Source organism: Drosophila serrata, unplaced genomic scaffold (assembly GCF_035046125.1).
Source record: "Drosophila serrata isolate PLE 108 unplaced genomic scaffold, ASM3504612v1 contig_23, whole genome shotgun sequence".
In the NCBI taxonomy this organism is placed as follows: domain Eukaryota; kingdom Metazoa; phylum Arthropoda; class Insecta; order Diptera; family Drosophilidae; genus Drosophila; species Drosophila serrata.
Window position 1 is genome coordinate 1,662,210 of NW_028256921.1, and position 25,902 is coordinate 1,688,111.

General features: G+C 34.5%; 2 protein-coding genes across 11 annotated transcripts in view; one reads left to right on the forward strand and one right to left on the reverse strand.

Annotated features, from left to right (window-relative positions):
• Nucleotides 1–773: 773 nt before the first annotated feature.
• On the reverse strand, nucleotides 774–2,934 carry LOC110182535 (putative inositol monophosphatase 3). The gene is made up of 2 exons (XM_020950583.2): nucleotides 1,677–2,934; nucleotides 774–1,607 (listed from the first exon to the last, which is right to left on the reverse strand). The coding sequence occupies exons 1-2, from the start codon at nucleotides 2,203–2,205 to the stop codon at nucleotides 1,069–1,071; spliced, it is 1,068 nt and encodes a 355-aa protein (XP_020806242.1). The 5' UTR covers nucleotides 2,206–2,934; the 3' UTR covers nucleotides 774–1,068.
• Nucleotides 2,935–4,457: 1,523 nt separating this feature from the next.
• The window catches only part of HDAC4 (histone deacetylase 4), a 30,320-nt gene continuing 8,875 nt past the window's right edge, over nucleotides 4,458–25,902 (forward strand). For 2 of the 10 annotated variants that reach the window (XM_020950573.2, XM_086830592.1), the window contains exons 1-4: nucleotides 4,458–5,273; nucleotides 8,668–8,731; nucleotides 17,846–17,958; nucleotides 25,197–25,304. In XM_020950573.2, the coding sequence (XP_020806232.2) occupies nucleotides 8,698–8,731; nucleotides 17,846–17,958; nucleotides 25,197–25,304 (255 nt within the window). In that variant the 5' untranslated portion in view covers nucleotides 4,458–5,273; nucleotides 8,668–8,697. Of the gene's footprint in view, nucleotides 5,274–8,667; nucleotides 8,732–17,845; nucleotides 17,959–23,322; nucleotides 23,655–25,196; nucleotides 25,305–25,902 lie in introns of those variants that run through there. The other 8 variants (XM_086830573.1, XM_086830575.1, XM_086830581.1 and 5 more) reach the window with 6 other exon arrangements.

Here is a 25,902-nt window from a genome sequence, read left to right on the forward strand (position 1 = left end):
GCTTAATAACTTAAACACCATCAAATAAATTAAGACCAAATGTATACAATTTTTTAAATGTTCTATTAAATAATATTTATGGGTATAAAAATTATAGGGGATCTCCCGAACACCATAAAAAAAATTTGGTTTACGGTGTCCATCATAACTGTCCATAGAATCATCTGATATTAAAATTAGTTAGTGAATTAGTTAATGGATTAGTATCCTGAGGTTCCTACCGAAAAATATTATTATTTTTTATAATATTTTCTGATTTTTTATCAAAATTTTTTGACTATAAATGTTATTGCCCAAAAACAAAGTTTTACGGCGGACATCATAACTGTCTGATATTAAAAACAATTAAATTTATTAGTTAATGGATTACTATCCCCAGGCATTCACGATGTTATTATTATTATTATTATTATATTTTTTCAATATTTTCTGATTTTTTAAATCAAAATTTGGATGTCAAACACCGGTTTTTTCTAAAAACATATGTTGCTTTGTCAAATACAAATATAACTATTTTATTTTTGTATATAACTATATATTTTATATAACTATTAAACAAATTGGACGGTAGAATTGTATGTTTATTCAAAAATAGATTTAAATCGCTTAAAATGGTTTTCCAGCTGTTTAACAGATGGGATCCAAGAAGAAACAAAGCTTCGATTCCACATCTATATTAGATGGGAACACTGGAATTGAAAAAAGATGTTAAGTTTTCAATGTTTTTGTATAAAAGCATCAATTTAAAATAAGAAAATACCCAAATGAATGCATACAATTTAATATAGATTTATTTTTGAGCCAACTGGGCGGCTTTTCGCTCGGGGTTCATGACCCCATCGATCGCCGCCGCCGCACAACCAACGTAATTATGCAAATAAACATACACAAAAAAATATAAAGAGAAGCACACTAACAAAGATTGAGATTGCTAAAAACAGGTTTGCATCTTTAGAACTTAGAGCTATTTTTGAATGCTGCCTAAACGATCAGTGAGAAGGGCTTTCCTCGTGGGGGCGGAGGAAGGGTGAGGAACCGGTAACCGGGAAGTTGGAGGTCAGCCAACCCCTACGCCAGCTTGCCATTGTGCGCCGCCCGGTACTTGGACAGCTTCTCCATGTAGTCATCATGCCGCTCCAGCGTTGCCAGCAGTCCCTCCGTGTTCACCGGCGACTCCTCCGGCCCGTAGTTAATCAATTGGTCAGTCAGCGTGGTCATGGTGCCGCCCAGCGCATGCAGAATGGCATCACCGGCGCAAATATCCCACTTTTTGATTTTGGATGTATGCAGGTACGCGGTGGCATTGTTGGCCACCACCTGGAGCACCTTGTAGCCGGCACCCGCCGCCGTTAGCAGGTTAACATCCTCGCCGAAAATGCCCCGCGCCAGATCTTTGGCCCCGGCGGTATGGGAACGTGAAACGGTGATGATGGGCGCCTGACTGTCCGAAGCATGCTGCGGATGCAGGTTGGCCAGGTACTCGGACATGGAGTTGCCCACCCAGGCCCAGGCAGTTTGTCCATTGAAAGGACTATGGATTACACCGATGATGGGTCTTCCGGCCACCGCAACGCAGACCATTGTGGTCACGTACTCGTACAGTTCCTCTGTGAGTTGGAAATAATACAATATTTAAAGAAGGTAAACATTTAAAATCTCTCACGGTTTCTCCTCACCTGTAAACTCCTTTGTGGCATCCAGTGGATCCACCCAGACGGTTACATCCTGGGCATTGACGCTCACATCCGGCACTTGAGCGGTTTCGTGCAGCACCGTGGGATCCAGGTCATAGCCATGCGCCTGCCGGCAGTGCTCCTTATCCTCCTCGGAGAAAATGAGAACCCGCGGAAAGATGCGCTGCAGTCCCAGCTTCATGACACAGTGCGAACGGCCATCGGCATCGGTGAATGGATCGTTGACGCCTTCGTCCGTCTTGCCCTTGCTACGCTCCTTGAGTTGTCGGGACCGCGCCACGTCCAGCACCTCCAGACCGCCGCGCTGTGCCGCCTGAATGGCAGCAATCAACATCTTGCGGAGATTGACGCGATTGGGATTGTCGCTGCGCAGCATGCCATAGATGGCTGGCCTCTCCTCCTGATGGAAATTGAGGAAGTAGACCAGCACAATGGTCAGGAGAATGGCCACAATGGTGGCCGGCAGCCGGTTGATGCGTATGGAGCGTCCGTTCATCTTGTCCGCGCTCATGGGCTCATGGGCTTCGGACAGGGACAGAGCGCCTCGTTGTCAGTAATGCCAGGTCACCAGATAAGATCGGATCGGATTCTGATCGCAGACCGAGAGATCCAGATCCAGATGCTGTGTAAACAGCGGGAGCGCGGCGAACAGAAGAGCCAGAGCAGTGTAGAGGCAGGCACGTTGTGAAAACACCTGAAGCCCAACTGGCAGTGCTGAGCAGACGGGGGGGCAGGTGAGCGGTGAGTGGCGCTCGAGCTTCGTTCTCTTTTGATCTGTTCTGTTCTCCCCCTCCGTCACGTCCACGTCGCGCGTTTTTTTGGCCCCAACAAAAAAATAAGGTAAACAAAGAATAGGAGCAGCCTTGCCAGAAGATTTGGTCTTGAGCCCCCAGCGCTGCCAGAGTTTTCGAGACGGTAAACAATAACAAACGGTTGGGGGTTGCGCTAAAATTGCCAGTATAACCCCACCCGACCATCGGTATCTTCTAGCCAGGTTTAACACCCCTCTTGGGGTCACACTGAAGTCACAACCTTGCTTTTAGAGCCTAATTATGCTTTTTACGAAAATTATATCTTTGTTTTCTATTAATCATAAAAATCAGTTAATAACAGTTTACGAACTGCCTGACCTTGTTCTATTCAAAAAAATTACTATTATAATTATGATCAATGCCTAATCAATATTTGAATTTAATTCAATTTATAATTTATTAAAATTAAAGAGTATAAAAATGAATTGAAACGTAACAAATCAGTTTTTATCATATTTATTAATATTTGTATTGACAATAAATAACATTTCACTTGTTTTTTATTAATTATTTTTATAAAAATATATACAACAATTAATTGAAATGTACAAAATCATATATTATTATTATAGCCTTGCAGGAATTTATCATTTTAGTCAGTTTTCAACACATTTTCATTAATTTTGAGTTTAAGCCTTTTGTGTTATTCAAGAATATCAGTTGAAATAATATGACAATCACAGGACTTCCACAGAAACTATCGTAAAAAGTAGAAGAAAATGCGAATGTAAAACTGCAACTGCAAAACTGTAAATTTAATACGTAAAAGGGACTGTAATTAAAGTAGGAATTAGTTAGCAAGATTTTAACGCAATTATATATTATTTATATTGTTTTTATTATTGTTTTTCGAATTGTAATCTACAATCTGTAGACGTGTAAAATTGATTTAAAGACGTGTAAGACGTAAAATGTTAAATAACAGCTTCGGAATTTAAAGTGACCAAAAATGTATCGCAACGTCGATGAGACAACAAAATATCGATATATCAACGACCGACATTTTCTTTCTACATAAAATTTATACTTGTATCTGTAAAAGTTGGAAAGTAGAAGAAAATGCGACTGTAAAACTGCAACTGCAAAAGGGTTTTAAAATACATATCAGGTTTCAACACATTTTCATTAATTTTGAGTTATTGTATTATTCAAGAATATCAGTTTAAGTTATATGATAATCACAGGACTTCCACAGAAACTATCGTGAAAAGTAAAAGAAAATGCAAATGTTAAACTGCAACTGCAAAGCTTTAAATAGTTTAATACTTTAACAATAGTTTACTAACTGCTTCCAGTTCTATTCTTCTAGAAAAATTATTATTATTATTATTGTGTTTAATCAATATTTCAAGTCAATTGATTTTCAACTTATTATATATCATTAAAATTAAATATAATAATATATATGAATTAAAACGTTACAAATCAGGTATTTCTATATTCATTTCTATTTGTATTGACAATAAATACCAATCCATTAGTTTTTTATTAATCATCTTTAAAAAAAAATATACAAAAATTAATTCAAACGTACAAAATCATATTTTGTTATTATAGCCTTGCAGGGTTTTGTAATTTTAAACACTTTTCAAAACATTTTCATTAATTTTGAGTTATAGCTATTTAGTGTTATTCAAGAATATCAATTGAAATAATATGACAATCAGAGGACTTCCACAGAAACTATCGTGAAAAGTAGAAGAAAATGCGAATGTAAAACCGCAACTGCAAAACCGTAAATGTAATACGCAAAATTGACTATAATGAAAGTAGGAATTATTTATTAGTTTTTTAACACAATTATATATTAATTATATTGTTTTAAATAATATATATCTAATTGTAATCTGGAATCCATGTATATGTAAACGTGTAAAACGGTTCTGTAGACGTGGTAGATGTAAAATGTTAAATAACAGCATATAAATAATATCGCAACATCGATATATCGAAATATAACGATATCAAATATTTCCAAGTCGAATATTTTTTTTTTTGCGTCGCTCGGGTAATCGCGTGTGTGCTGTCGAATTTTCGTAAAATAAACCGAAAAATAAAACGGCGTTTTTTCTTGTTTTTTTTCTGTTCCCACACTGCGGTACTTGATATTGCGATGAAATATAGTTAACACACAGCAACAGAAACGACAGCCACAAAAACAACAACAAAAAGTGCGTGCGCGTGCAGAAAAAGAAAAATTGTGGGCGAATCAACAAGCAAAAGAGAATGAGCGATGATGAGGAGAAGAGGCAAGAGCAGAGGCAGTTGTCGTAGTGCTAGTACAAAAAAGAAACTGCGAAAACTGCTTGTGAAGTGACAACAACAATTAAATAATAATAATAACAACAACAATCCGTACCAACCAACCAAAAAAGAAACGCAAATAAATAATAAGAAAACAGAAAGCAACCAAAAGAAGAAGGTAGAAAAAGTAAAAAACGAGCGCAAAAATACATGTCCACAAAAGTAGCTATAACAACAATAACACAAAAATTAACTTAAAAAGTCGTGAATTCGTCGTATAGTACATACACACATACACACGGGCACAAATACATGAACGCTGCACATGTGTGAGCTCGTCTAGTGGTGTGAGCGAGAGCGCTCTGTGTTTGCTGCTGTGCGTTATTTATTTTATTTTTCGTTAATCATTTTTCGCATTTGGCGAATAAGTTGGAAAAGCGACAATAAAACAACAATATAATACAACGGACAAGCAGAGCAGAGTGAGCAGCGCCGCAGCAGCAGTTTGCACCACTTGAAAGAGGTATTTATGCTTGTATTTTGTTTGTTTCCCGTTTGCTTCCAATCCATTAAAATTCCCCCACCATTTTGTCCACTAGGAGAAGGAATATTCTTATTAGATCAGCCCGCAGCAGCGACTTCTTTTTCGTCTGTTTTGCTACTTCTGTTGCTTCTCACTCAATTCGCCGTTATTTATGTAACAAGTGTGTGCGTGCTAAATGAAGTGCTCTCGCTCGCTTTGCTTGCTCTCTTTCCACCGCCCCTCCTCCTCTTCTCTCATTCGCTCTTTATATTTGATGATTTGATTTTGTTCACTTAGTAAAGTTGCTTTTTATTTTTTATTGTTGTCCGCTGTAAATGTGGCTGCCACCCAAAAAAAAAAAGAAATAAAAATAATAAAAGCTCCACCGCAAAGCGCATTGAACTGGTTTATGTTGTGCTCGCTTCTTCTGTGCTCCACTCTTTCTCTTCTCTCCTCTTTTGGCTCATTCTGTCCCTGTCCCCTGCCTCGCTCCCACTCTTGGTTATCAACATTGACAATGATGCCAGCAGAGGCAAACAGCGGCGTGGCAGCGCAGCGGCAGAGCGAAATTTGCGGATCTTTTGAGCCCAACTTCTCATTCTTCTTTGGGATTTCTCTTCTGAACTCCACACTCTCCGCCCCCCCGTTTTTTTTATCACTGTTCTCCATCCATTCAGCCACAGTAGTTACTGCGAATGATCTACGCTTGTCAGTCTGTAAATATAAACTTAAATTAATTTTTCTTCTTATTATCTTACGGATTTTTTACACTGACTTGGTGGAAAGCAATACGACTTACTTATTGCTTTCATATAAAATGTAATTTTTTATTTGATTTTATTAAAGAATTTTATCTAAAAAAAATTAAAGTCATTCGATTTTGTAATTGCAATTATCGTCAACATCAATTTTTTTAATAGCCAATGGAAATTTCACATTTAGATGTTCCACATTTCGGCTAATTACATTGAAAATGGGTCAGATAAGAAAGAACCTTTTGGGAATAGCAAAAACCATGAAAAAGGAAATTATAAACACAACAAGGATCGTGGTTTATTCTACAAAGCAATAACTTTACTGTTTATTTATTGCCTGCTCCCGTTTCGTTTACTTTGTTTTCGTTTTTAAAACTATTTACCAGCGAAGTTAGCCGTTTGTCGTCTCAGTGGAAAACTCGCATTACAGCTCACAATGCAGCCCACTGATGACTATAATTAATCCGACTTGCCACGACATATGTAGACATATGTATATATATATGTACATATGAATGAGCAGCCGACTCATTCTTCATCTGCCAGACTTAATTTTCCCAATTTTGCCTCAACAAATTGAGAGCAAACTACATTTTTATTTTGTATTTGTAAAGAGTGTTTAGTTATTGAACCAATAGAACGATATCTATTACTTAAAATTGGACAAAATTTTAGACAATGACAATTATTTTGTTTATATTTTTTGATAATGTCATATAGTTAAAGTTAAAGAGTATTTAGAAAAGGTAAAATTGTAGTCTGTTAAAAAGGTCTGGGGGTTTTCTAAATCGTAGCATTGCTTCTAATATATACAATAAATATTGTATTTAATTAGTATATAATACTTGACTAAATTTAATTTTCTTTTTCTTTTTGGGAGCCTAGATTACTTTGTATTTTTATGATTTTTTATAGTATATGAATATTTAAGAGTATTATTTTATTTAATATTGATATTTACAAAGAGGCCAGTGTAAACATGCAATTTTAATTTCTCATGTACTTGCTTGTACGAATGTCCTTTGAAGGCTTCTTCCTTTGCTTCCTTCCTTGCAATCATTCACCTATTGCAAAAGGTCCGTATGGAATTAATTGCTTGAATTATTTATGAACATGGCCGATCGGTTTTGGCCTTAATTGGTAACGATTTAACGGTAATTTATTTACAATGCAATTCCAGCCATCCCCTGTTCTGTACCCCCTCTGTCCTGATTTTGTTTGATTCGGGTTTCGGCTGCTTTTATTCTATTTGCTCGTGTAATTAGTGAACGGAAATTGTTTTGTGCGTCATATGTGTGTGTGTGTGTGGTGTGTGTGAAGGTCAATGGGGCAACTCGTTATCGTTTTATGGCCACTCCTCCGCAAAGGCGCACCTGAGTCAGACCAACAACCCAAAACAAAAACAGCAGAAATAAATTATACAAAAAATATTTAAATAATTTCCGATCCGAGTAAAGTCCCCTCGTATCATCATATTCTCCCGACTGTAAACAAATCGAAAGAGAAACAAACAAGAGTTTGGGCTGCATATATCATTATCGGAATTCCAAAAATGACAACGAAAATTTTCCAAATATTCTTCTCTTATCAGAAGCAAGTAAAATTCACTTGTTTTTTTGGGGTTTGTTTTGTATGTCGTTAATCTGTCTTTGTGAATTTATTTTTTACATTTCGCTTTATTAAGAATATATTAAGAAATATGCATATAATGTATGTTTTTTGTTTTGTTGATGGAAGTTGGGTATTTCCTATGACTTGTGATTCTTTTTGGAATGAGTCAGAAGAGACCCAGGGTCCAGATAGTGTTAATCTTTTAGTTAACCAGAGGCTACTCGGTAGTAATATATGCAACAAGTTTAAGAAAGAATGTTTGTCAATTCTGATATATCTAATTATTATTTTTATGGAAAGAACTTATATTTAAATGTAAAATTACATATGCATACTTAATTTCTAATTTAAAATTTCCGTTGAAAGCTTCTGACTAAAATTATATTACCATTTTGTAACTGATATTTATCTATATTTTTAATTGCAATTTTTTCGACAAATCATAGTCTATAAATCGCATAACTTGGCCAAAAAAGCACTAATTTCAATTCGGAAAGCAGTTTTTTTTCTAGTTTTGATAAGGTTAACAAATTTGCATACTCTATTTAAAATGTTACAAAAATTCAAATTTGAGCCAATTTTAACCCCCTTAATTTTTTTCAAAAAATCAAAAATTTTTGAAAAATGTTCTTTTCTGCTGGAGATGGCTAGAAAGATTCCCCTGTTGATGCTGATCAAGAATATATATGATTTATAGGGTCGGAAATGACTCATTCAACGTGTGGCAAGTTTCTGACTACAATTATAATACCCTGAAAAGGGTATAAAAAAGGCAAGCCAGATAATATCACAATAATTGAAAAGACTTAATTGTTCTTAAAAAAAAAGTCCCTTTCTTAGCCTAAATCTAATGCTATTACAATATTTGGTGGTATATGTTTGTGGTTTAGGAAACTCCAGTTGTCAATTGTGGATTAGCTTAACCTTTATTCGAACCATAAATCATGAAAATATCCTTTTAAAAATTCAAATTTTAACTTGATTTTTTTGTGGAATATTGTTTAATTTGATTTTCTGATTTGTTGCAGGTTCCGCCCTCCCCCAATTCCATATGCAAAATGTCTAGTCCCGACGATAGAATACCAATACACGGTAAGTGGGAACGAAGGTCCCTTGCAATCCCAACCCTTAGTTAAACTGGGCTTTAGTTCAGGGCGGGGGCAGTATTGGGCGGTTTATTATATTATATATCCTTCTCCTCCTCCTCCTCCACCTCCTGTGTTAGATGTTCGTATGTAACCTGCATATGTATAGCATTAAAAACATTCGGAATACATAACTCAAAATGTACACAGACCGTGCATACACCACACACACACACACACACACACATGCTCAAACAAAAGCTTACACGGCACGTGTGCCAGTGTGTGTGTGTTTGTTGGCTTCCAAAAATAACTGTAATAAGCACATACACAAAAGCGGGCCAGAACTGCGCTGTCAATGATGGATGCACACTGGTCCAAAGTTGGTAATAAAAACAAATTGGGAATTATAACGGAAATAATTCATAATTAATCTGCTCTACAGTTGTCAAAGAACTAGTTGGGAATTTTAACGCAAAGAATTCATTAGAATATGGAAATTATGATGGAAAGAATAAGCAAACCTTTTGAAATCTCCCCAAAATGGGAATTAATATATTATAAATTTATATTTATAAATTTAATTTACGAACAGCTAATTATAAATTGAACAAAACTTTTATTAAATAGCTTCCTTATGGCCCATTTATCTGCTTTAGTCAAAAGCTGTTAGAACAAAGAGTATAGTTCTTATTGTCTTAATGCCTTACGATTTTGTTGATTTACTCCATTGAGTCTCTGGCATTTTAAGTAAATGTTTAAACCCCTATATAGGCCGAAGTCGATGTCAAATTGACAGAATGGCTTAAAACACAATGGTTAAAACTATTCCCTAAGTAACTAACTCCAGTTGCGATTGTTTTATGTGACAGATGGTGTTCCTTAGTGATTAAGAACCCTATGTACATTATCGTTTCTCTCCCGCAACGTTTTTTTTTTTGTGTTTGTTGCTGTTCTTAATCAAATCAGTTAAATATTTGCACAGCTTGGAACCACTGTGCGTTTGTTGCTCCTGTTTTTGGTGGCAGTACACTGGGACATTTTGGGAGTGGGAAGTGGGGAGTGCTGCCTACTAACTTTTTGTCCCGGGCAGGCCGAGAACAACAACAAGAACATTGTCCATGGTCGGGTCGTCAACGTCGCTTTCGTCTCCTTTCCATGGCACACAGATAGATATAGATATATGCAGATGGGCGGGGAGTAGGGGAAAGAAAGGTGGGAGGCTTCTTAGCTGAGGTGGGTTGGACGTCTTCGTCTTCGTCTTGGCCAGTGCTGCACGGGTTTTCCTCTCCACCAAAAAAACTAAACCAATTTTCGATGGGTAACTCTATGGAATTTTAGACCAATTAAAATAGGTTATGATAAACATTAAGTGGGAAAAATTTTTGTTATAAGATAGGTTACTAAAGAATGATATATATCTATAAGATATATATTATTTTAGTAATTCTTTGAGGGTTCTATATATTTTCTTTTCAGAAAAGTTATATTTTGAGAAAAGAGAAAAGTAAATCCATTTTTGTTAAACGTTTTCAAAAATACTCTTCAAGAAACGTTATAATAACCGAATGTAATTTATGTTTTAACATGACTGACCATAGGTTTAGGTTTAGATATTTAAAAGGCTTTTTCTAAAGGTAAAAACTAAATAAATTTGTGGTAAAACCTTAAATTTTCCATATCAAACCTTGGCGCTTTGTAAATTTCCGCATAAAAAACAGTTTTCCCCACAACTAGCTAAGCTGACAGCACTGCTCCTGGACGCTTTTCCTTTTGGCCATCCATTGAAACCACTGCCAATGCCAAGCACGTGGATGGGGCGGGAAAATGGGGTGGGATTTTGGAGGGCGGGAGATGGTTTGGAGCCCCGTAATCTTCGCTTCGTGAGCAGCGCTCTTCCCTTTCCCTCTGCGCTCGCTTTCGCTCTCACTCTCTGTCTCTCTCTCTCTGTGTCTGTTTGTTTGCAGCCAAAAAGAAAAACATTCGTTTATCGATTTTCGTCTATTTTTAGACACAAAAGCAACAGCAACAAAATTTACTTGCCTTTCAAATGAGTGGTGTAAATGTGTATGTGTGTGTGTGTGTGTACTGGGTGTGCTGGGTGTGTGTAAATGTAACGGCAATGTTGACTGACGGCCGGACCCGGAGACCCGGGCCACAGCTCCTTGGCTTTTGGCCACGTGCAATCCGCAGACGCGTCCAGAGGTCCCGGGAAAACCGAGGCATTCCCCTCCAATCGTACCAGGGACAATGGCCGAATCTAATTGCTTGAGCTTTTGGAGCCTCAAAAGGACAAGTTGGAAGTCATGATAATACTTTACCCCATCAATATCCTAATTTATCATTTACCAGTTTTCTAAGGTTTTTTTTCACATATCTAAGACATCAAAAAACTTAAAACTCTTAACTTGTTCATACAAAATTATCAAACTAAAGCCTGACTTGTTCTATAATTCTTTTTAATCAATATATCGTGCAAAAACATATTATTTCTGAATAAAGATTGTACTCTATTTATAAAGAAGAGTAATTTTTGTATACAAATTTTAATGAAAACCAATTTTTAAAGTAAGGAAAATTACGAAATCAAAAATATTTAATTAGAAATCGTAGCAAACCAATTTATTGCTAAAAGATATTCAGGTAGAAATTGTTGCATACTTTTCCATTATTATTAACAAATTTTCAATGACTAAATTTTCGTTGAACTTAAGCTGTAATTAAAACTTTGCTTGCAAATTTTAAACGGCCAATTTAAGTGACTGACAACAGCAGAACTCATTAAAAAACTAAGTGTAAAGTTTGTTTGCAGCAACGATTTGCTAATGAAAACTATTTACAAACTTTGCAAGAGTTCTCCTTAACAACTTTCAATTGTTAAATTGTTTGCATTGCTGAACAATTTGCTAAAGTTTACTCTTCACCCTGAAAACACTTACTCGAACTTGTAATTAAAATTTTTATGGATTTTCTTAGATATTTTGGAGTACAATTTCGCAATAAAGTTGCCATTAAATGTTAAAGTTAATATTATACCTTTTCTTTTTGGGTAGGAATATTTATATATAGATGTGCATCAAGTTAGCAGGGCAACTTTGGAAAATCAAATTTTTGACTATACCATAATTTGCCGTTAATTATTCGTTAATTATTCGTGAAAGAAAAAAATTTGCCGTTCAATTTTTTAACTTAATTTTTTAATGTCCTGCTAAGTTGATATCAAGTTAGCAGGGCAACTTCTGAAAACTTTAATATTTCCAAAAACTTTTTTACTCAGAATTTGCCGTTAATTATTCGTTAATTATTCGTGAAAGAATCAAATTTGTCGCTCAATTTTTTATACATTTTTTTTTTAATTTTTTAAAAACTCAAAGTTGCCCTGCTAAGTTGATATCAAGTTAGCAGGACAACTCCTGAAATCCTTCACATTTCCAAAAACTTTTTACGCCAGAATTTGCCGTTCATTATTCGTTAATTATTCGTGAAAGAATCAAATTTGTCGCTCAATTTTTTATATTTTTTTTTTATTTTTTAAAAACTCAAAGTTGCCCTGCTAAGTTGATATCAAGTTAGCAGGACAACTCCTGAAATCCTTCACATTTCCAAAAACTTTTTACGCCAGAATTTGCCGTTCATTATTCGTTAATTATTCGTGAAAGAATCAAATTTGTCGCTCAATTTTTTATATTTTTTTTTTATTTTTTAAAAACTCAAAGTTGCCCTGCTAAGTTGATATCAAGTTAGCAGGACAACTTCTGAAATCCTTCACATTTCCAAAAACTTTTTACGCCAGAATTTGCCGTTCATTATTCGTTAATTATTCGTGAAAGAATCAAATTTGTCGCTCAATTTTTTATATTTTTTTTTTATTTTTTAAAAACTCAAAGTTGCCCTGCTAAGTTGATATCAAGTTAGCAGGACAACTCCTGAAATCCTTCACATTTCCAAAAACTTTTTACGCCAGAATTTGCCGTTCATTATTCGTTAATTATTCGTGAAAGAATCAAATTTGTCGCTCAATTTTTTATATTTTTTTTTTATTTTTTAAAAACTCAAAGTTGCCCTGCTAAGTTGATATCAAGTTAGCAGGACAACTCCTGAAATCCTTCACATTTCCAAAAACTTTTTACGCCAGAATTTGCCGTTCATTATTCGTTAATTATTCGTGAAAGAATCAAATTTGTCGCTCAATTTTTTATATTTTTTTTTTATTTTTTAAAAACTCAAAGTTGCCCTGCTAAGTTGATATCAACTTAGCAGGACATTAAAAAATTAAGTTAAAAAATTGAACGGCAAATTTTTGTCTTTCACGAATAATTAACGAATAATTAACGGCAAATTATGGTATAGTCAAAAATTTGATTTTCCAAAGTTGCCCTGCTAACTTGATGCACATTATATATAGAAATTAATTACCCCACACGCCCCCTCTTCATTCAATGTGGGTTGGAATTGATTGTCTAAGACGCAATAAGTGAAAAGTTTTTCCCTGGTTTGTTGCTACTTTTTTTGTGTGTGTTTCCATTGTGAAACACGCAGCACCTGCAAGAAGAAGGTCGACTGACTGGACTCCCCTTAGCCATTATGTCCCCCCTCTGTAGCCGCCGCCCCTGCGATTTCTCCAGTGCTTGGCAGTTGGAGCATTTATTGTAATGGCATTCCAAGAATAAAACTGGGCTCGGTGTTGGTTGGTTCACTTCGGTTTGGCTTGGTTTGTGTGTTCTTGTTTCGTTTGAGCTGTTATATAAAATCGTTAGGGCTTTATGCACATATGTATGAATTTCACCCGTGTAGGAGCCCCCCAAAAAACCCACCCAAAAACCCCACACCACGCCACTGTCTTCGTGGGGGTAATCATATCGAGAGCCTCGTCGTCGACGTTGCGTTTATTTATTCATTTCATTTACTTACAGTGCCAAGCTCAAAACGAAAAATTCGACTTTTTAGGTATTTGCAAATTACCAGAAATTAGATGAATCATTTCCTAAATTAAGCCACCTTGAGTATTTAACATTGAATATATAGAATCACCATTGCAAACAATTGAAATATATATAACCAAGTTGGTTTCAATGCGATTTTAGTCAATTAACCTATTCAAATTATTCAGGAAATGTTTAATTTAGTCAGCATAATGGCTTAATTTCTAAAATGTGCAGACCCTTGGTGTTTGAAACAAATGAGTGGTAACAAAAATATTTGGAAAAGCTGTTATTTCAGTCAGGCTTCTCAGTTTTATCATTAAAAATTTTTTTTTACTGGGAATGTGTATTAAACAAGAAATGAAATTACTTCAGGAAGTCGAAATTTAGATAGTATTGCAGTTTGCAATTGAATTATAGATTCGAATCTGAAATCAATCTTAACTTGAATCGTATTTTATCGATATTTTTTTATGACAATTTTTCGACAAATTAATGTTTAAAAATGTTCATAACTTAGCCAAAAAGACATTACTTTCGATTCGGAAAGCAGTTTTAAGCTAGTTTTTATCAGGATAATAAATCTGCATACTCAATTTAAAATTTTGAAAATTTTAAATTGTTTGCTAATTTTTACAAATTTTAACGATGTAACCCCTTTCCTTTTTTTAAAAAAAAAAATTGAAAATTTTTAAAAATTTCTTTTTTTCTGCCGGAGATCGCTAGAAAGATTGCTGATCAAGAATATATATAATTTATAGGGTCGGAAATGAGTCCTTAACAAGATTACAAGTATCTTAATAATAATATTATACCCTGCAAGGCTATAAAATATATAATACAAAATATAAGTCATACAACTTTTGTTTCTTGAGTTGATCACTCCGAAATCCTTTATACTATAATTCTGCTTTCAATAGAGTTTTTTTTTAATAAGATTTTATTTTTTATCGGTTCTAGAGTAGCATTTTTTTAATACTGAAAATTGAAATGTACAGCCAAAAATATGATTTAAAAAGTTTTATTACCAAACTTATAAATTAACTCATTTTAGATTGTAAAGCTGTTTTTGTGTTCCCTTTTTTAATATATATATTTTTTAATTTTCCAGGGTAAACCACAATAAAAAATATGTAGTTTAGTTTTTTATTTTGTTTTTTTTTAGGCGTGTAGTAGCCTAGAACTTCATCAAACGCCACGCCCTTAGCCTTATATCGCCTCACCGCCCCTTTTTCGAAACACCAACAACAAAAAAACATCAGTTTGCCGCGCTCTTTTTTTGTTTTTGTTTCTTTTTGGCCTGGCCCAAAAGTTTTGTTTTTGCTGTTGTCGTTTCTATTTATAGAATGCGCGCGCTGGAAATTTACCCACACAATACGCATACAATCGCAGGCAGCGCACACACACACACACATACACAGAAACGTTGCTATCACTCAAAACAAACTTATTGAGGAAGGAAGAAAAGAGAGACGGCGAAAGAGAGTGATGGGTGGGGAGACAGGAGAATAAGGTGCATTTCAAGCTGTTCTTCGGCTCTCGCTGTCTCTCTTTCTCTCTCTGTTATTGTCGTATCAATTTCCAATTGAATTTCAGTTTCAATTTCAATGACACCCAGCGCCCCTCTCATAAAATTTTATAACGTTTTTTGTGCTTTTCATGTTCTCTTTTTTCCTCCTCCTCCACCACTGTCACACACATACACGTGCTTTTGTTTTTGTTGTGCCATTTGGTTGCTTGGTTTCTATGTCAACACAGAAATTGACCTTGAAGTTGAAAAAGCCAGCTGAAAGAAGGTGGGGGAACTGTGGTTTAAAGGGAGACGACGGGGTGAGTGGGAAAGAGCAGGGCAGGCAGGTTGCTACGCCTTTACTTTTATTAAAAACTTTGTTGCCCAAAAATATGAAAAGAAACAGCTGATTGCAAGCAACTCTCTTTGTCTCCTTCAATCTCTTTTTGGCACCTGCAATTCGAGTGCACTCAAAGAGAGCGATAGAGAGAGTAAGCACCAAAGAGTAAAATTGTTTTCTCTCTTTTTGGCGGGGATCACAACAACTTGCCAATACCCTAGAAATTGTAAATGCAGTGAATAAACGTTAATAAAATAGCTTCAATTATCTTTTGGAAAATATTTTAAAAATATATAATTTAATGGCAATAAATCGTTTTCTATTTAATTATTTCTTTCTTCCATTTTGCATTTGATTTGAATAGCTTTCGAATAGGGTATCCAAAATTCTACATTGCCCTACATTTTCCTATTGCATTTGCATGAAATTTCAATTTGGATTTCGGTTTTCACATCTTAAGTTCACACACAACAATACTACGCAACACGTTGGATGATGTTGCATGCCAGTGTTTGGGTGTTTTTTTATTTTGTGTTTTCCCATGTATATTTTATCTTGTTTCACTGTTTGTACTCGCTTTTCCGTTTTCCGTGCTTTTGTGCAATATGCGCTGCGATGATGATGTGTTGCTGTGTTGCCGCTTTTGTAGCAGTGTGTTGCCACTTCTAAATATACTCCCAAAGCCATGCACGATTTATAAATGCGTTTAAAAATAGAACGGCAAAGCAGCGCAGCAAGCAGCAAGCAGCGCAGCAGGTCATGGCCTGTTCAGTTAGATATGCACCGCCAAACACACTCACACACACACACATGTACTGCCACAGATGGGCGCAAAAGAATAGTGCTAATAGTTCTATGATTAAATAACTATGCAATAACATCGTAAATAGTTAAAAAATTGGTTTTAAGAAATTCTAAAATGTATTGCCAGTTCTAAATAGTTAAATGCAAAAATCTTTAACTTATAATTCCAGTAAAATATGTGTCTTACATTTCTTCAACAGTTAAATAGTAAATTCTATTAAAATTAACATTAACAACCTCATATATTTTGACCCTAACTGTATGTACATTTATGTATTCATACATACAATATGTACTTACACATATCCAACTTATGCACATGCGTTTGTGCTTTTGTTTTATTGCTGCTTTGGGCTTTGCTCTTTGTTGTTCTATTTTTAGCCTCATAGCCACATAGCCCAATATTCCAATTGGAATCAATTCTAGACCAAAAACTCGACTTTGCTGATTAGATCAGCGCGGCGAAGAGAGAGAGAGAGGGAGAGAGGCATAATATTGAGAGAGCGCCCGTGGAGAGGCAAGAGACATCATTACTAATTGGACTTTTCGGTTAGTCATACTGTAGGTGTTGTTTTTGTTGTTGCTCTGAATTTTTATTGGCGCGCAATTAGTCCAGGCAAAGAGAGTGAGAGAGTAACAAAATATTTATCAATGAAACAATTTTTCAAACCGATTTTCAGCTAGCCCTCTATTAGTGGCGGAATTTTCACCATCATTTTCCTTTTTGGCAGCAAATCAAATTAGTTGAGCGGTGCTAAAATGCAGAGCGCGCAAGGGAAGCAGAGATAGCGAGTGAGTGAGTGGAATATACAAAGAGAGATAAAGTAAGCGAGTGAGCGAGGGAGAGGAGAAGACGAAGACAGGTTGATGGGCTGTCACGTGCGACAAAAAGAGAAGAAGAAGGAGGAGACGCCAAGAGGAAATCGTTGTAAACGCTGTTAACTTGTACTGTACAAGGTTACTTAAAATAGTCAACTTAAAATAGGCAGTGTACACTTGAAGAAACTAATTGTATATTTATAATTAATGATTAATTCTTGACATTGTGAAATTTTATATTAAATTTTGATAAGATTTCTATCTGTAGCAAGCACAGTTTTTAAGTTTGAGAACTCGAAATCTTTATATCTTTTTTTGACGTTGTTTTTACCCTCCCCAAAAAGTAGGCAATGGTTTTATTTGTTCTAAGCTGCAGTTTATAAGTTGTTCGTGTATTTCCCATTATATTTTTTCCCTGTGCACTGTACACATACACGCACAGACCATTGAGTTCCAACTAAATACGTTTTAGATTTATTTTTAAAAGCGTCTGATAAGCGCGGCCTTATCTACATAATCAGGCTAGAGAGAAAGAGAGAGACGGAGAGCGAGAGCGGGCGCGGTAATGAAGGTGTGTGGCCCGTGTCACACCTCCTCAATGCTCGCTCTGGCTCCCTTACTCTCTTGATTCCGTATTCCATATATAATTATATATATGTATTTGTATAAATATGAAACGTTTCAATTTCGCTCGCTCAATTTTATGTTTACATTGTCAATTCGCAGATCTGCCATCAGAAGCCGGAAGCGATGAGCGATTGCTGCACATAACGCCAGGCACACTGACATTGGACTTTAAGCCCCATCCAGCGGTGGATATCAATCAGCAGATCATGGAGGTGAGTTCTACTCTATATCTCTATGATGTTTGATAAAATACCAAAATAATCACTGGGATTGTCACATAGTTCTCAAGATTGTCCATCAGATTTGATCAGAATATTAGAATTGATGAGAAACCGCCAAGTGTAATCAATTTAGCGACGATTTGTTAATCGATTATGTTTTTCCCCAATTCTATTCCATTCGAAATCTTGTGTAAATGAAATTAATGACAGTGAATGAGTCATATTGTGTATTTATTGTTGTTTATCATTAACAACCAAGTCGATCTAGACATGTTTGTCTGTCTGCCCGCTTTTGCAAAGTAGACTTTTATCTATTACAGGTAGTATATTGAAATCGGAACAGGTTAAATCGAAAGACTATGCTGTATAGTTGCTAAGAGTCACATATTGCTATCTACAAATCCTATATTTAATATAGTGTATCTAAATTAAAATTTCTGCAGAAAGTCTATAGTTTATAAGAAATATGGTAAAAGAACTTGACTATTGCACCTTTTCAATCTAAATACTTAGATATCGAACGTTTTTAATAATGTAAATTTAATTAGTATAAAGTTATAGTTAAAGTTGTTAATAACCAGCTCTCTGCATAATTTTCATTAACCTTTAATTATTGCCGGATAGCTTTGTGTCCAGTTCCTCCAGCTGGTTGCCTATTTTCCTTCCCGTTTCTGGTCTGTTCTATGTGGCTGTTGTTTTATTTTTGTTGAGCTTTTTTCGCTTTCCGCTTTATTTATACTTTATTCGCCTGGTTCTTCTGGCTCCTGCTCCTAGCCATGCCCATGCCCGTGTCCATGCCCATTTCCCATTGCCCGTTGCCCGTTGCCCATTGCCCATGTTCTCCTCCACAGCCGCATGTGTGCGTCCGATGGCGATGCTGCGGCTCCTCTCGTTGAGAGTCTAAATTTAAACGCGTGTACAACTTAATGATTCTATATTTATTGTTTTCACTACGAAAATATGTATGAGTTTTTGCGCATTTTTTAAATAAAATCCTCTAAAAATAGACGGAAACCGAGTCAAGAGAGCCGCACAGCGAGCGAGAAAAGTCTGAGCGATGGGATGTGAAGGTCCCGATGCCTATGATGGACATGCTCTGAAGTAAATGTTGCACATAATATTCCATAGTAATGATATTGATACTGATTTTATAATTAATTGGATGTCGGACTTGGGAAACTATTTTTTCTATTCTATTATATTTATTCCATCGATACAAGTAGATAGTTTATCTCTAATAATTTATATAAAATGAATGAGTTTAATCGATTTTAATATAAATTACTTTTTTTTTGGTATGTTTTAATTTTATTTTTATATATTTTGTTTCCACGCTAAAATTGTATTGATAATTATTGATTTATAGTCCCATATTTGCGGTATTATTTGTAGAATTTAAAGGCTTGTACCAGATTTTTCAAAATATTTCAAATGTAAAAACTTAATACATTCTGTACACCCTTGCAGGGTATTATAATTTCAGTCAGAGGCTTGTAATTATATGAAGAAGTCATTTCTGACCCTATAAATTATATATATTCTTGATCAGCATCAACAGGGGAATCTTTCTAGATATCTCCGGCAGAAAAAAAAATGTTTTCAAAAATTGTCAATTTTTTTTCCAAAAAAAGGAAAGGGGTTACATCGTTTAAATTGTCAAAAATTCGAAAATTTTTTAATTTTAAATTGAGTATGCTGATTTATTAACCTAATAAAAACTAACATAGGAAAGCTTTCCAAATTAAAATTAATGGATTTTTAGCTGAGATATGGGATTTTTAAACTTTGATTTTTTGATAAAATTGTCGTATTAAAATATCAATGATTTAAAAAATACGAAAATTTTAAGCTCAGTTATGATCGATTTCTAATTTGATTCTGATTATAATCTCCAAGTTCATAAACTTAGTTTAATTTTTTGTTTCTTTTTTATTTAATTATAAACTATATGCTTTCCATAAAACATTCTAAGATGTAATTAATGCATTTTTGCTTTGGCTAAGATTTATTTTAATTCCTTGATTAATTTGCATACTGCAAAGGGTATACAACTCTCGGCTTTCCTAAGTGAGTTTTCTTTCTTGTGAAAATGTTTAAAGTCACCTCCTAAGAAATCTCCTAGGATTTCCGCCCTGTATGGTTTTCGATTTCTGTTGTTCTCTCCCAATCACTCTTATTGTGTGTCCACTGTAGCTGGGGCATATGATGGCCAGCATGTGCATTTGGCCCACCTGCTTGAGACCGCCCCCCCCTTTCCCCAACGACGCCCCTGGTCTTTGTGCAGCATCTTGGTCTTGTTGTTCCTTGTATTTCTGGTGCTGGTTGCATTCAATTTATAGTCTCGGGGATTTATTTATGCCTCGATTTTTGGCTGCAGTTTGCCTTCTTATTTTTGTCGAGTTTTTCTCTCTCATCCATTGGCTTTTCTCGGTTGCTGTTTCGTCGCATTTCGTTTGTTTTGTTTTCGTTTGAAAATTTTTATTTTTAGGGTTAAAGAGTGTTTTATATGCGGCCCAATGGTCTTCTTGTTTTTGTTCTTTTTTTTTGCCACGCCCCACCGCCCACTGTCCCACCCATCACCCAACGCGCCGGGCTACACAGAGAGAAATTAATTAAGGAGGTAGTATAATTGCATACGTTATACATTTTGTGTATGGAATACCCTATGACAAGCAATACTTTAGCTAAAATAATCTTAATTAAAATCTGTGCTAAAGTAACTGAAAAGGTATACAAATTTTTATAAATATGTATTTATATAAATTGATATCTTCGAAAACTTAAATATGCAATTTTGGAAGATATATATTGTAAATATTAGAATATAATATTGCTAGCTTCTATCTCTATTCCGCTCGCACTTATCTCAAATGGCTAATCAAGGTTTCGAACCGTGGTTTTGGACTAAGGCAATACGATATTAAACTCTTTCGAATGTAGATTTATTAATTTTTCGCTAATTTTATTAATTATTTTATTATTAATTTATATATTTTCCTTGAAGTCTATTGATTGTAACTCTAACTTGTTTTCTTCTGTTAAAAATATAGACAAAGATGGACATATCACAAGACAAACGTATTAAACTAATTAAACTTAAAACCTTCTTATATTTAGGATAATAAATATTAAGTGAAAATAGAAAACGATCACTACTTTTTCCGCTGTGTATCTCGCCCATTTTCCATTTACATCCCATTTGAGTTGCCTTCGTTTTTCATCATCAAAGCGTTTGCCGTTTTTGTTATTTTCAGTTTTTCCTTTGAATTTATTTTTGTTCTTTTATAAACTCTGCGGGTTATATTTTTAAAATACACACAAATACACACGCACACATTTGGCTGGTTAGATCACGCATACAATAACAACAATTGCCAATCAGTGAACATGTTTTATAGAATTCCGCCATCTATTTTCTTTCAGTATTTTGTGTTCTGTTTTGTTTTTACATTTTCTATTTTCTAATTTCTAAATGTTCTTGTTTTTGTTCTTGTTCTGTATTTTATTTTTGTGGTTTCGTGGCACGAGCAAAATGCAAATTAGCAAAAATTGATGGTAGAGTGGGTGGTGGTGGTGGGAGAGAGGGCGGTTTGACAAGATCTTAATGAAGATGATCATTGATCTTTGATCTTCGCCCACAAATTAGGCAAGAATAGCGAATGGCAAAAGCATTGGAATTTGGTTGTTAAATTAGGAAAACGACTTTTGGTATACTAAAGTATTATCCATGGATATTAAAAAAAAAAAGATCTTTGATCAGATTTCAAAGCTATATTGAAAGGTATTAAAACAAGGATCTGTAACTGTCTGAAAGTCAATGGGAAAAATATAGAAAATGTATTGCTTTTTTTAGTATGGAGACCTGTACAAATCGTTATTAAATCTGTAGCTTTAATTGCAATTTGATTAATAATTGTTTTATTATTTTATCTGATTAATACTTGTGAAACCAAGGCTTTAATCCTAAGATGTAAATGTCTAAAGCTCACATGAATTTATTTGAAATCCCCCAAACTGTTTAGTTACCCATACCTTTGAGAATTTATATTTGTTATTCCTGCAATTAATTAATTGAAAAAAAAAAACAAGCGCTTATACTGGCTTAAAATAGATCGAGCTGGAATCGATTATCGATCGATTCACTGTATTTATTTTCTTAGCAATTTCCGGAAATACCTTGCTCGCTTCTCGTCATCATTGAGCATTTTTCCGCTATTAATTTCAATTATCTGTGACTCCACCTCCGCTCCCTTTCCTTATTTATTTATTAATTTTTGTTTAACCCGCTCCGATCAGCGCAGTGCTTCTATTTATATGGGCGTGTCTGTGTGTTGTCTTCTGCCCCGCTATAATTATAGCGCAGGTATTTATAATTATACCACTGGCCATAGCAACTGGCGAATATATGTATATATAATGTTGTGCAAGCTGCAGGGGGTGGTGGTGGGTGTTTCTGGGTGGGGAGTGGGTTGGTGTGGTGTGTGGTGGTGTGTGGACTGCAGTTTTCTAGGAATCGAAGTGATGCGATGTATGGGAAAAGTTTCCTTTTAAATTTTAGCGCGACGAATTGACTTTATTTAATGTTATGAGTAGTTCGATATACATTTTGTTTTCGATTATATCGATAACGTTTTACAAAACTATTGAAAGTTATAGAGATCATAATATCGAAATCGATTGTTTTATTAATGTTATCAGTAGCTCGATATATATTTTTATCAAAAATAACGATTACCTTTTCAAAAGCAATCGAATCTATGAATCATAAAAACAATATGATAATGCTTTATTGATCACAATGATTACTTTTTCAAAATCAATCTTAACTATCTAAACTATTCTATTGATGTTATAAGTAGCTTGATCTATATTTTATCAATAATAACAATTAATTCTTTAAATGAAATCAAAACTATCAAAAGTTTCACAGTTTAAAAGATCGATTTGATATTAAATAGTGATCGAAGCAACAATTATTTGCTTTTCTTTATGCTTTTTCTTTTCTTAATTTTTGAATAATTGAAAAATGTATTTTTATTAACAAGAAAATCCTAATGTTGTGTATGCTTTTTGATGAGTTTTTTGAGATTTATTTTACTGATTTAAATCCACATTAATCAGATCTCGAACCCATGTAAGATGCAATTGTTGATGCTGCTGCGGATGTATCTCTATCTCATGAAAACCGCCCATTTGTCTGCCCAAATCTTCTCCTATTCTCTCTCTCTCTCGCCAAGTTCTATCTTTCTCCACCTCTCTTCCGCTTTGATCGCTCTTTCTTAGTTTTTCCGCTGCGCCGTCGTAACTGTTTCGAAATTTGTGTTTTTATATTCGATTTTTTTCGCCAGTTGGGCCAGTCGGCCGAGTGAAACTGAAATGAAAGCGCCACATTTCCCCCATTCTCCTCATTTCCCAGCAGCGAATGTCGATGCCAAAGCGGAATAGCGGATAGCAAATAGGAAATGGGAAACAAAACAACAGCGGAGAATTGAAAACCATAACACCACTCAACGAAAACCAAACACGCAGTTTTTCGAAAAATTCCACGCGAAAATCCATGAAAGTGTGCCTCTTCTACTTGGGCAAAAGTCTATAAAAGAAAATACAAATACGAAAATCACACACCTCCGTGGAAACTAACATCGAGAGAACAAAGAAATCGGAAGAATTATTCTTGATTGAGTGAAGTGAGTGAAAGAACGAAGGATGTATCTTCCCCAAATCGAATTCTAAAACGACAAAAAAAAAAAAAAAAAAAAACAAATCAAAATATAAACAAGTTGTGTGTGTAAATAATATAATATAAATATAAATGAACGCGTGGGGGCGATGGTGGTGACACCAACACACTAAAAACCGAGAAGGAAAACTCATATGAGAGGGGAAGGTCATGGGGAAATTCGCAAAAGATGACAAATAGAAAGTGTGGTTGGAATCAGGAAAAACAGAGGGAGAAGAACCAGACACACCGAAAATAATATTATATTATATGATTTATGGATCAATAGACGACGGATTTTGTTTTTCCATTTTCCATTTTAAAGTATAATAAATATAGTTTCAGAAATACTTTCTAGACTTCTGGGAAATTCCGATTAGTCATAAATTGAATTTTTAAACTAAAAGATCAATGCAATCAAAGAATATTCCTATAGATCCTGATCTTATGTTATTATCCCAAAAATATCTACCAACTTACTCATTATCTTGGCGCTTGCTTTCAGTTATATATAAAAGAAAATCTTATTTTTGACATTTATCAATGTGTTAGCATTTATTAAAATGAATATGTTTTATATTTTATTATGTTTTCAACATTCTTGTATCGCCCCATTAATGAGTTGTTCAAAATTTAGCAAATGGACACTTATATTATATAAAATTTGTTATATTTTCAAGAGGCAGAAGGAGATATTTATGATTATGTAGATAGAGGAGTAAGTAAGAAAATTTAGAGACTATAATACCTAGCATTACCAATTTTGATGACTACATACTTAAAGGTTCAAAGCATATCAAGATTGTGTTAACAGAAATATAATAAATTATAATATAGAAATAATAACAACAAAATAGTGACCATTGGGGGCTATATCTATCTCGCTTGTACTTGTCTTGGCTAAGTAGCGGGTTTGAGTCTCTACTGCAGCTTCTTTACTTGATTGCAGGGTATTATCATTTCAGTTAGAACCATAAAACGCAGTGAAGGAATCATTTCCGACCCTATAAATCATATATATTCTTGATCAGCATTAACAACCGTTTCGATCTAGCCATGTTTTAAGGAAAAAAATTTTCCCCATTTTTTTTTTTTTTTTTTTTTTTTTTTTAATTTTATAAGGGGTTACATCGCTTAAAAAGTTGGCAAAAATTTGAATTTTTTAAATTTCAAATTGAGTATGCGGATTTATTAACCTTTTAAAAACTAACTTAGCTTTTCTTATTGAAATTAAAGCATTTTTAAGTGAGATATGATGGATTTTCTCTGCAAGGGTATAGAAACATCGGGTTTCTTAATTAAGCTTCATATCCTGTTCATTTTTCCTTACTTTGTTTAAAAAAAATGAATTTAAACTTCAAGTCAGGGGGATTCCCAGTTTTATACTTTCCCAATTATGTTTATGCGTTTTTTAGATAACAGAAATTGATAACCGATAAGTCTTACTGCTATTTTTATTTATTTTACCTTAAGTAATTTATTCAAAACACTTTTTTCTGATTATTTGCAGCTCAAGAAGAGCCAGGAGCTTCAAAAGCAGCGGCTTTTCCACACGTTCCAGGAGCAATCGAAGCAAATGGAACTGGAGCACAAACTCCAGCTGGAGCACAAGTATCAAGTGAGTAGATGACACTGGCCAGGCCTTTTCTAAAATTGTATCTTCTGCTTGTTGTTGCTGCTGCTGTTGTTTTTAATTCTCTTTAATTTCTGGCCACAAAAATAATAATAATAATGACGGCGAGACGATGATGTGAATGATGTGGCGGCTTTGTGTGGGCAGACAGAAATCGAAAATAAAAACAAACCAAAGAAACAGCCAAGAAGTAAAGGAGAATTGAAATGAAATGAAATTATAAATATACATATATAAAATAATATAATATAATATTATCGTGCCGGAAGTGTCTCGGAACTGAGCACTGAACTGTCCGATGCCCGATGACTAAGGCCGAGTGTCGTTAACGCTTCCATCTATTATATTCCAGCAAAATGTATCATTAAAGCCAAGAGAATCTATGTTTTTACCTAGTCTTATGTGTTCACAAATGTGGCAGAATAGACACTTGAATTCGGGTTAATATAAGTGCAAAAATTGATTTCCTTGTTGGTTTATAAGAGATTATATGGGGACACTACTAAAAGCAACAGTAGAAACAATCGCAGATAGACATTAAACAATTATGCATTTAATTTCTTTTACTTCCCACAAAAAAAAA

Bases quoted from the DNA above. Each gene is read 5' to 3' on its own strand.
- LOC110182535 (XM_020950583.2), bottom strand. From the start codon at position 2,205: ATGAGCGCGGACAAGATGAACGGACGCTCCATACGCATCAACCGGCTG. The intron at 1,608-1,676 runs GTGAGGAGAAAC...TCCAACTCACAG, and splicing joins TGCCACAAAGGAGTTTACAG to AGGAACTGTACGAGTACGTG.